The 12,008-nt window shown below is 46.0% G+C and overlaps 1 protein-coding gene across 2 annotated transcripts in view; it reads right to left on the bottom strand.

The window, feature by feature from the left end:
• Positions 1–695: 695 nt before the first annotated feature.
• Positions 696–12,008, bottom strand: part of tubb6 (tubulin, beta 6 class V) — a 15,212-nt gene continuing 3,899 nt past the window's right edge. Inside the window, exons 4-7 of one of the 2 annotated variants that reach the window (XM_078268424.1) lie at positions 10,998–11,113; positions 8,863–8,991; positions 5,413–6,227; positions 696–1,167 (exon numbers count right to left, since the gene is read on the bottom strand). In XM_078268424.1, coding sequence (XP_078124550.1) covers positions 1,095–1,167; positions 5,413–6,227; positions 8,863–8,991; positions 10,998–11,113 — 1,133 coding nt within the window. In that variant the 3' untranslated portion in view covers positions 696–1,094. Of the gene's footprint in view, positions 1,168–5,390; positions 6,228–8,862; positions 8,992–10,997; positions 11,114–12,008 lie in introns of both variants that reach the window. The other variant, XM_078268425.1, reaches the window with a different exon arrangement.

The following is a 12,008-nucleotide window of genomic DNA, read 5'->3' as shown; positions in this document are numbered from 1 at the left end:
CAATACGTACGCCATTATTGGCGTGTTATCAAGACGCATACTCTCTTTTTAGCGTGTTTATCAACGCCGTTTGGCCTCCATTGACTTACATTACCTTGTGATTGCGTGTGAATTGATGCCGTAGCGAGTAGTATGAAAGGGCGAAAATCTGCTTGGGGAGGTTAGGTCAAACAACACAGGACGTTCACCCAGGAGACCGGGGATCATGTCCTGCCTGTCACGTTTCCTAAACTCAACCGTCACTTTCTTCTTTTCCTAAACCTAACCCCGTTGTTCTTTCCCTAAACCTAACCCCGTTCTTCTTTTCCGAAACCTAACCCCGTTTCGTAAACCTAACCACGTTCTTCTTTTCCTAAACCTAACCCCGTTCTTCTTTCCCTAAACCTAACCCCGTTCTTCTTTCCCTAAACCTAACCCCGTGCCTAAACTAACCCCTTTTCTCCTAAACCTAACCCCGTTCTTCTTTTCCCTAAACCTAACCCCGTTCTTCTTTTCCCTAAACCTAACCCCGTTTCCTAAACCTAACCCCGTTCTTCTTTTCCTAAACCTAACCCCTTTTCCTAAACCTAACCCCGTTCTTCTTTCCCGAAACCTAACCCCGTTTCCTAAACCTAACCCCGTTCTTCTTTTCCCTAAACCTAACCCCGTTCTTCTTTTCCCTAAACCTAACCCCGTTCTTCTTTTCCGAAACCTAACCCCGTTTCGTAAACCTAACCACATTCTTCTTTTCCTAAACCTAACCCCGTTCTTCTTTCCCTAAACCTAACCCCGTTTCCTAAACCTAACCCCGTTCTTCTTTTCCTAAACCCAACCCGTCCGCTGTATATGGTGCTCAAAATGCGTACAGATAACACGCCACTTGGCTTTAGGAAAGTGTGCGTGTATGTTTACACAAAGTCATGATGTCACGTTGTAATAACAGAGACATTACAGGCTCCTTCACTGTGATCCTTTAAACTCTCTGACCGCCTTAAATGTCAGAAAACATTGTTGATGATCCAGTGTTTTGCAGAATTAATCTTCATATTGTCGCCTCTATAAACTAACTTTAATCCACACGTTGTCTAAAACAAGATGATGACACGCCTCTGCCTTTAATTGGTTGCGCTGAAGTTGTCGTCGTGCTCTCTGATTGGCTCGTCAAACTGCCGCTCTGCGTTCCAGCTCCTGTTGGAGAAACGACAGGAAAACTCATGAATCCTCCCGTTGTCCTCGGGGCACATTTGACCCATTTTCAAAAAGTTTCTATATCAGAAATTTGGGTTTCTTTTGAACCATATTGTCAAAGAAAATAACGTGGATGGTTCCCTACAACGCTCTTCACACGTTATATAAATGATCAGTTCACTACTTTCATTGAATGTGGGTGTTTGGTTCAATTTCATAGCATTTGAAAAAAAGATGATAAAAGAACGACACGAAAAAAGTGTAAAAAATTTGCAGAAAAAGCTTCAGAAACGCAGCAAAAAACATCGACAAAAACATAAAAAGTGACACACACACACACACACACAGACACACACACATACACACACACACTCACTTAGACACACAGACACACACACATACACACACACACTCACTTAGACACACAGACACACACACTTACAAACACAGACACACACACAGACACAGACACACATACACACACACACACACACACACACACACACACACACACACACACACACACACACACACACACACACATACACACACACACTCACTTAGACACACAGACACACACATTTACAAACACACATACATACATACAGACACATACAGACACACCCACACAGACACACTTACACACACACACACACACACACACACACACACACACACACACACACACACACACACACACACACACACACACACACACACACACACACACACACACACACACTTACACACACACACACACACACACAGACACACACACCACACACACACATACACACACACACTCACTTACACACACACACACACACACACACACTTACACACACACACACACAATTACACACACACACACACACACACACACACACACACACACAGACACACAGACACACACACAGACACAAAGCAACATGCAGTAATACAGTCAAGATATTTGACTTTTCTCAATAAAAGCATGTTGATGAACTCTAAAGTAAAGTACTGCTGTGGATGGATTACTGCAGGACAGTACATGAGCGTGCTGAAAGCCTCGTCGTGTTGCAGAGATACAAAGAGCCGTCGGCGGAGAATAGATCCACAGACATCAGCTCCGGCCCACAGGACAGACATGAGCCAAGCGCTTTTTTATGTCTGACAGCGCCTGCTGCTGCTCGCCACATAATCCACAACACAAACAGAAGTGCTGGGAAATCAACTCTCACACACTGCGCCGAGCGCGGGAGATTAACGTGAACGATTCTCTCCGCTCTGGTGTGGCTGTTTGTCCGTGTACGGTGAGGGGACTCAACAAAACTCTGGCTGACTGAATACTCTGGAAACAATATGTTTTCCAATACCTTACCCTGAGGCATGTACCGGGGCGTAACTTTGGGTCCAACTATCTACGGAGGTCCCAGGACAGGAGAAAAGTGACAAAAACATTTATTTTTTTTAACTGTGGAAAAAAAACTCAAACAAAACAACGTTGGAAAAAGTGCAAAAAACTTTGGAAAAAGCGTGAAAAAAATAAAACCTCAAGAAAGGCGACAAAAACATACATGGTACCTGCTCTACTCGCCTCGCCTCGCCTCGACACACTGTGCGTCCGTTTTCCGTTGCAGATGTTAGTACCGCCTCAGCGTGGCTGGTCGTTATATGCCGGCTCGACACAAACACCAGCGCACAAGTATAAACATCAGGCCACTTGAGCTTGTTTTCCAGTTCTGTGGAGGCTCCACGCAGAGCTTTCTCCGTAGCCTATGTAAGTGGCCTGATGTTTATACTTGTGTGCTGGTGCGTGCGTCGAGCCGGCCACGTGTGTGTGTACGTGGCTATGGCGAAAGCTCTGCCTGGAGCCTCCGCATGAGCTTTCCCTAAACCTTACCCCGTTCTTCTTTTCCTAAACCTTACCCCGTTCTTCTTTCCCTAAACCTAACCCTGTTTCCGAAACCTAACCCCGTTCTTCTTTTCCGAAACCTAACCCCGTTCTTCTTTCCCTAAACCTAACCCTGTTTCCTAAACCTTACCCCGTTCTTCTTTTCCTAAACCTTACCCCGTTCTTCTTTCCCTAAACCTAACCCTGTTTCCTAAACCTTACCCCGTTCTTCTTTTCCTCCACGCAGAGCTTTCTCCGTAGCCTATGTAAGTGGCCTGATGTTTATACTTGTGTGCTGGTGCGTGCGTCGAGCCGGCCTGGTGAAAGCTCTGCCTGGAGCCTCCGCAGAACTGTAAAACAAGCAGCGCCGCAGGAAACTGCCGTGACCTAACGCGACACACAGAACGTGGAAGGTGTGTTGTTGCTAGAAGACACATTTAGTTTCAAATGAAGCTGGAGGCAGCAGAAATAAACACAGCTGGATAAACTATTTAAAAATGGCGGGTTTGTTCAGGTTAGGACACTCCGCACTCTTGTCTGCTGATGACGTAGTGAATAGTGACTATTCTCTCTGACCAATCAGTAGTCTGCAGGTTTTCACGTCACCTTTTGGTATCGCCTCAGCTCGCTGGGAACCTCGACTGAGGTGGTACTAAATAAAGTACCTGTTAGCAGGTACCAGGGACTTTTTTTCGTAATGGAAAACCAAAAAAGGCGAGTAGAGGCGAGTCGAGCAGGTACCACGTGATGGAAAAGCGCCATAAATGTGAAGATATATGGAGAGTTGAACTGTCAGTGAGGATCAACGTTATTGGACTTCAGTTCCAAACGAATAAATTCATTTTCAAATTCCGTTTTTTAATGCAATTACTCACGTTTAGTAATTCATACCCACGAAAAAACAGCAAAAACCTCCGGAAAAAGCAACGAAAACATTGAAAACGTGACAAAATTGTCCAAAATAGAAACAAAAACTCCTGAAAAAAGCCCAGAATGGATTATTGGGGGGGAGATTTTTACGTCTATGGGCATATGAACATGTTTTTCTACAAATCTTTTTTTATTTTTTACCTGTGAGGAGACACTACAGGTGAAGAGGGAAAATATTTGAACAGATATCAGCATGAAACCTCCCCAGTTAATTACTAACTATACTTTCTTTCTACTACAAGCAGTATTGTGTCAACAAGTCCTCTTTGCTCCCAAGTCCCACAGAAAGTCTAAAGTCATTTAGTCCAAGTCTCAGCAAGTTGAAGTTGTAGGGCCCTATTTTAACGATCTAAGAGCACGGCGTGAAGCGCCTGGCCCAGGTGTGTTTAGGGCGTGTCCAAATCCACTTTTGCTAGTTTGACGGCGTACAAAAGGGTCCGTGTGCCGGGCGCATGGTTCAAAAGGGTTGTACTTAGTGTCTTCATTAATCAGAGGTGTGTTTTGGGCGTAACATGCAATCAACCAATCAGAGATCATCTCCCATTCCCTTTAAAAGCCAGGCGCGTTTGGACCTTGGAGCATTGCTGTTATGATGGAGGATTTGCACCGTAATATTTGTATTTGTAATCTTCTGCATATGTGTGTGTGTGTGTGTGTGTGTGTGTGCTGCTGTGCGTCCCTGTGTGTGTAACAAGCATAGTGTGCACGTGCTGTGCACGAGCCTAGGAGCATTTTACTAATGCTCTGTTAAAATAACAATGAAATGCTGCGTTATTGACTTTAGACCAGGTTTTTGTTGGTCAATGGTGCCATCACTTCCCACTGCCTCAAGATAGCAATACTCCCAGAATGCACCTGAACACACCTCCCTGTAAGACCAGCATGCCCAAAATGCACCTGAACACACCTCCCTGTAAGACCAGCACGCCCAGAATGCACCTGAACACACCTCCCTGTAAGACCAGCACGTCCAGAAAGCACCTGAACACATCTCCCTGTAAGACCAGCACGCCCAGAATGCACCTGAACACACCTCCCTGTAAGACCAGCACGCCCAGAATGCACCTGAACACACCTCCCTGTAAGACCAGCACGCCCATGGGCCACAGATGGGCGCAGGTGCATTTGCAATTTAAAGGTGCTCTAAGCGATGTTGGGTGCCTAAAAAACACGTGACATCGCATAGAGCACCTTTAAACGACGTGGGTGCTGAACGGGAAATTGACAACTGCGTTGGTCTTAAACTAACAAAGACACTTGCGTTGGGCTTTGCGGCGTGCAGGGTGCAACATAGGGCCCTAAATGTTTTTGGGCAAGTCACAAGTTATGTCAAGCCAAGTCGAGTCCTTAGTTGAGTCAAGTCCCAAATAAAGTCACTTTTTCCCGTTATAACTCTACCGGTGTTCTCTCAGAGTTTTACCGGGCGTGTTTGGTGTCCTTACTCGACGATCTCGTCCTCGTCGTCCTCAAAGTTCTCATCGCCGTCATTGGCCGTGGCGTCCTGGTACTGCTGGTACTCGGACACCAGGTCGTTCATGTTGCTCTCCGCCTCCGTGAACTCCATCTCGTCCATACCCTCGCCCGTGAACCAGTGCAGGAAAGCCTTTCGGCGGAACATGGCGGAGAACTGCTCCGAGATGCGCTTGAACAGCTCCTGGATGGCCGTGCTGTTGCCGATAAAAGTGGCGGCCATCTTGAGCCCCCGGGGAGCGATATCGCAGACCGCCACTTTAACGTTATTGGGTATCCACTCTACGAAGTAGCTGCTGTTCTTGTTCTGCACGTTCAGCATCTGCTCGTCCACTTCCTTCATGGACATGGGCCCGCGGAAGACAGTGGCGACGGTGAGGTATCGCCCGTGTCGTGGGTCGCACGCCGCCATCATATTCCTGGCGTCGAACATCTGCTGCGTGAGCTCGGGAACGGTCAGCGCTCGGTACTGCTGGCTGCCGCGCGCCGTCAGCGGAGCGAACCCCGGCATGAAGAAGTGGAGGCGCGGGAACGGCACCATGTTGACGGCCAGCTTGCGGAGATCGGCATTGAGCTGGCCGGGGAAACGGAGCGACGTGGTCACGCCGCTCATGGTGGCCGACACCAGGTGGTTGAGGTCGCCGTAGGTGGGCGTGGTGAGTTTGAGAGTGCGGAAGCAGATGTCGTAGAGTGCCTCGTTGTCGATGCAGTACGTCTCGTCTGTGTTCTCGACCAGCTGGTGGACCGACAGCGTGGCGTTGTACGGCTCCACCACCGTGTCCGACACCTGAGGGGTCAGAACAAGATCACATGGGATTAGGGATGTAACCTGGGTTTTAAATTTACTTTTTTGATCGCCAGCCAACATGGGGAGTAGATTTTTAAAGGTCCCATGACATGGTGCGCTTTGGATGCTTTAATATAGGCCTTAGTGGTCCCCTAATACTGTATCTGAAGTCTCTTTTATATAGACCTTAGTGGTCCCCTAATACTGTATCTGAAGTCTCTTTTATATAGACCTTAGTGGTCCCCTAATACTGTATCTGAAGTCTCTTTTATATAGACCTTAGTGGTCCCCTAATACTGTATCTGAAGTCTCTTTTATATAGACCTTAGTGGTCCCCTAATACTGTATCTGAAGTCTCTTTTATATAGACCTTAGTGGTCCCCTAATACTGTATCTGAAGTCTCTTTATATAGGCCTTAGTGGTCCCCTAATACTGTATCTGAAGTCTCTTTTATATAGATCTTAGTGGTCCCCTAATACTGTATCTGAAGTCTCTTTTATATAGACCTTAGTGGTCCCCTAATACTGTATCTGAAGTCTCTTTTATATAGACCTTAGTGGTCCCCTAATGCTGTATCTGAAATATCTTTACACCTATCACCATTTCTAGCCACTGGGGGACCAGAGGCAGGCTGGGGGAACTGAGATTAATGTTAAAAAACCTCATAAAGTGACATTTTCATGCCATGGGACCTTTAAAGTTACTAGCCAATCAGACTTTCCATTAGCAACGTTTGTTTTTTTCCTACTTTACTGTAATTTCAGCTCCTCTCTTTTTTGGCTCCGTTCCGTTCGTCTTTTCTGTTTCAGCGTAGCTCGTAATCTGTAGACACGTAGCCAACGGTTGTACAACACGTCACAACTTAGGACCCTATTATAACGATGTAAGCGCACGGCGTGAAGCGCCTGGCGCAGGGGCGTTTAGGGCGAAGCACTTTCAATACTTCAGAATGTCTGCACAACGATTTGATGAGCTACTTGGTGGGATCAAGCCTTTCATTCACCATAAAATAACTCATCTTAACCCAGTAAGTTTACAAGAGAGACCTGCAGTCACTCTGAGAGTCCTGGCACCCGGTACCAGTCAGAATACAGTCGCTATTGGCCCACTTGCTCGGAAAGCTTGCCCTCGAACTCGCCCATGCTTCCTGTTTCCGCTTTGTCGTGTACCGTGCTTTGTCGTGTCGCACCCAGCGAGATCTACGTCATTTTGACGTCACATTGTCGCGCGACAGGATCAGGAACGGCGACTATAAAGAGGCCTTAAGTACGGTGGCCCTGAAGTGCAAATCACAACGGCAAATAGGAAAACACGACAACACGACGGCAAATATGAAAACACGACAACAAATATGAAAACACGACAGCAAATATGAAAACACGACAGCAAATATGAAAACACGACAACAAATAGGAAAACACGACAGCAAATATGAAAACACGACAGCAAATATGAAAACACGACAGCAAATAGGAAAACACGACAGCAAATATGAAAACACGACAACAAATAGGAAAACACAACAGCAAAAAGAAAAACACGACAACATATAGGAAAACACGACAGCAAATATGAAAACACGACAGCATTAACTTCTACCGTAAAGGTAGGGCCTATCTAGCAGAGGACGGAGCCTCCTGATTGGACAGACGGACTGTCTCTCTGTTAAAAGTAGGCGCTTTTCCGTGTTTTTCACCTCTCCTTCCTGTTAAAAGACAGACAGTCTGTCTGTCCAATCAGGAGGCTCCGTCCTCTGCTAGATAGGCCCTACCTTTACGGTAGAAGTTAATGCCGTTGTGTTTTATGATTTATTGAAGTGTTTTCCTATTTGTTGTCGTGTTTTCATGTTTGTTGTCGTGTTTTCATATTTGCTGTCGTGTTTTCCTATTTGTTGTCGTGTTTTCCTATTTGTTGTCGTGTTTTCATATTTGCTGTCGTGTTTTCCTATTTGTTGTCGTGTTTTCATATTTGCTGTCGTGTTTTCCTATTTGCTGTCATGTTTTCCTATTTGTTGTCGTGTTTTCATATTTGTTGTCGTGTTTTCCTATTTGTTGTTGTGTTTTCATATTTGCTGTCGTGTTTTTCTATTTGTTGTTGTGTTTTGCACTTCAGGGCCACCGTACTTAAGTGGTACTACGACAAACTGAGACTTTCTTCTGTTGCCAAATGATCTTTTAAACGGACGAACATCATATTTGTAATCCATGGCTCAGTTCAAAACGGGATAAAAAAATAATCAGTCTCTCCCCGTTCACTACAGTTCATATTTTTTCCGAATTAAGGTCCAATGGCGGTCCACCGGAAGGGGAGGGACTTCGCCTCACTGTTCGATTCAGAACAACAGATGTGTCCTCTTATCAAATGACACTGAAGTGAAGGCAAACAAGTGAAATCTAAAGTACATTACGCCCTAGGACGTTTAAAAACTGTATCGCCATTCAGCATTTTTTTTATATGAACCGGTTGTAATCTTTACACATTTATATATACTTATTTATATTGTAATGTCAAGAAGGAGGAGAGGTAAAAGGGTTACAGGAAGGTTGGTTTGTGGAGTTAAAATTCAGAATAATGCTGCCTTTACTAATATTAAAGGTTGTCCAGCCCTCCCTCCCTCCCTCCGTGTGTTGATACCTTGGGCGAGGGCATGACGCTGAAGGTGTTCATGATCCGGTCGGGGTACTCCTCCCGGATCTTGCTGATCAGAAGGGTGCCCATCCCTGAGCCGGTGCCCCCCCCCAGAGAGTGAGTGAGCTGGAAACCCTGCAGGCACAGAGAGAGGGAGAGAGAGAGAGGGAGAGAGAGAGAGAGAGAGAGAGAGAGAGACGGAGAGAGAGAGAGAGAGAGAGGGAGAGAGAGAGAGAGAGAGAGAGAGAGAGAGAGACGGAGAGAGAGAGACAGGGAGAGAGAGAGAGAGAGAGAGGGAGAGAGGGAGAGAGAGAGAGAGAGAGAGAGAGACAGAGAGAGAGAGAGAGAGAGAGAGAGAGAGAGAGAGAGAGAGAGAGAGAGAGAGAGAGAGAGAGAGAGAGAGAGAGAGAGAGAGAGAGAGAGAGAGAGAGAGAGAGAGAGAGAGAGGGAGAGAGAGAGACAGAGAGAGGGAGAGACAGAGAGAGAGAGAGAGAGACAGAGAGACAGAGAGACAGAGAGAGAGAGAGAGGGAGAGAGAGAGAGAGAGAGAGAGAGAGAGAGAGAGAGAGACAGAGAGAGAGACAGAGAGAGAGAGAGGAGAGAGAGACAGAGAGAGAGAGAGAGAGAGAGAGAGAGAGAGAGAGAGAGAGAGAGACAGAGAGAGACGGAGAGAGAGAGAGACAGAGAGAGAGAGAGAGAGAGAGAGCAGAGAGAGAGACAGAGAGACAGAGAGAGAGAGAGAGAGAGAGAGAGAGAGAGAGAGAGAGAGAGAGACGGAGAGAGAGAGAGACAGAGAGAGAGAGAGAGAGACAGAGAGACGAGAGAGAGAGAGAGGGAGAGAGAGACAGAGAGAGAGAGAGACAGAGAGAGAGAGACGGAGAGAGAGAGAGAGAGAGAGAGAGAGAGACAGAGAGAGAGAGAGAGAGAGAGAGAGAGAGAGAGAGAGAGAGAGAGAGAGAGAGACAGAGAGAGAGAGAGACAGAGAGAGAGAGAGAGAGACAGAGAGAGGGAGAGAGAGACAGAGAGAGAGACAGAGAGAGGGAGAGAGAGGGAGAGAGACAGAGAGAGAGAGAGAGAGAGAGAGGGAGAGAGAGAGAGGGAGAGAGAGAGAGAGAGAGAGAGAGAGAGAGAGAGAGACAGAGAGAGAGAGAGAGAGAGGGAGAGAGAGGGAGAGAGACAGAGAGAGAGAGAGAGACAGAGAGAGAGGGAGAGAGAGACAGAGAGAGAGAGAGAGAGAGACAGAGAGAGAGAGAGAGAGAGAGAGAGAGAGAGAGAGACAGAGAGAGAGAGAGAGAGAGAGAGAGAGAGAGAGAGAGAGAGACAGAGAGAGACAGAGAGACAGAGAGAGAGAGAGAGAGAGAGAGAGAGAGAGAGAGAGAGAGAGAGAGAGAGAGAGAGAGAGAGAGAGAGAGAGAGAGAGAGAGACAGAGAGAGAGAGAGAGAGAGAGAGAGAGAGAGGGAGCGAGAGAGAGACAGAAGAGAGAGAGATATTTGAAAATGTCTGCTTTTCCATAGATTGATATCTGATTTCATTTGTTATGCAGCTTCATCTTTGTAGTAATGGTCCTGTGGCTCAGCGTTAAAGTCTCAAAAATACAGTATTGGTGTCTATGTCGTTACATAACTCAGTGTTTCCCCCTACCACGGTGCTGTAAAATGATGTCAAAATGCACAGTTAGCACAGTACAATAATGTTTAAAAGATGTTTTACAAAGGGTGCCAGGCCCCCCTAAAGCTCTGATCCTAGACTCGCCCCTGCTCTTACCATTTCTTATTCATAACAAACTAACTGGCATGGGATCTTTGGGACCACTACAAATGTTACCTACTGAAATATGAATACATAACATGCAATTTGCATCTTGCACACTACTTACTTTTTGCACTTTACATCCCACTCCATGTGTACTTGTCTTGATATTATGTCTTGTATTTTTGTATATTATGTTGATATGTGCCTATATGTATCCTATTGTTGTCTCTATTGTACAGTATGTGTCTATATTACTATTTGTTGAATGTATATGTAAGTATACATGGCCAATAAATGTGATTCTGATTCTGATAAAGCCAGGTTCAACCAGCCAATGAGCTCTATACCTCAGACACATACTGTACATGTAAGAAGTTAAAACCTTCACCTGGAGACAGTCGCAGTGCTCACACTCCTTCCTCACTATGTCCAGGACCGCGTCCACCAGCTCCGCCCCCTCCGTGTAGTGACCTTTGGCCCAGTTGTTCCCCGCACCTGTCTGGCCTGCAGACAACCAATGAGCACAGAGAAACATCCATCTGTGAAATGTAAAACGATCGCCACAACAGATGGGAGAGTTGGCGTGCAGACACACACACTCTGCAGAGATCAGCAAACTCCCTACTCCAATGTCTCTACGGAGACATTGGTTTATAAAGACAGGCTTCAGTGTGTTTACGGTACAGATTTAATGCTGCCTAACCCAAACCTAACCCTAACCCCTAAAGCAGGGGCGTCAAACTCAGCTTCACTACGGGCCACACTGGAAAATAATAATCACATCAAGGGCCAGACATTTAGTTTATTCACATGCTTGTATTTCATCAAAAAAGTCAAGGATCTTTGACTGTATTATTGCATGTCTCATATAGCCTTCGCATTTACAGTTTGGTCAACATAAAAACCCCAAAAAGTCAGCAATAAAGTAACTTAGCCATCAAAGAAAAAAGCGACAAAAACATCGGAAAAAAACGACAGAAAATGAGCCAAAAGTGACAAAAACTTCAGAAAAAGCGACCAAACATTGAAAAAGCTACAAAAAACTAGCTGGGCCAAAATGTATTGTGAACCTAAATTGATATGCGGGCCGGATCGGAATCTGCGACGGGCCGGATTTGGCCCCCGGGCCTCAAGTTTGACACACGTGCCCTAAAGGATCTGTGGTAGCGATGAGTCTGCAGAGAATTATCTCCACAGCTCTGCAACTCTACGCAGCTTTTCAGATTTATAAAACACACGCTTCAGTCTGTTTACGGTACAGATTTAATGCTGCTTCAGCTCTCTCCGCTGTAACCACAAAAGGGATAAACTAGGGAGGCACTGAATCCAGATTTTTGGGGTTCAGCTGAATACCGAATCCCCTGGTTGAGGTTCAGCTGAATCCTGAACCCCCTGGTTG

Source organism: Sander vitreus, chromosome 14 (genome assembly GCF_031162955.1).
Source record: "Sander vitreus isolate 19-12246 chromosome 14, sanVit1, whole genome shotgun sequence".
In the NCBI taxonomy this organism is placed as follows: Eukaryota; Metazoa; Chordata; class Actinopteri; order Perciformes; family Percidae; genus Sander; species Sander vitreus.
Note: the sequence above shows the minus strand (reverse complement) of the source record. Positions and strands in the feature narration are given on the sequence as shown.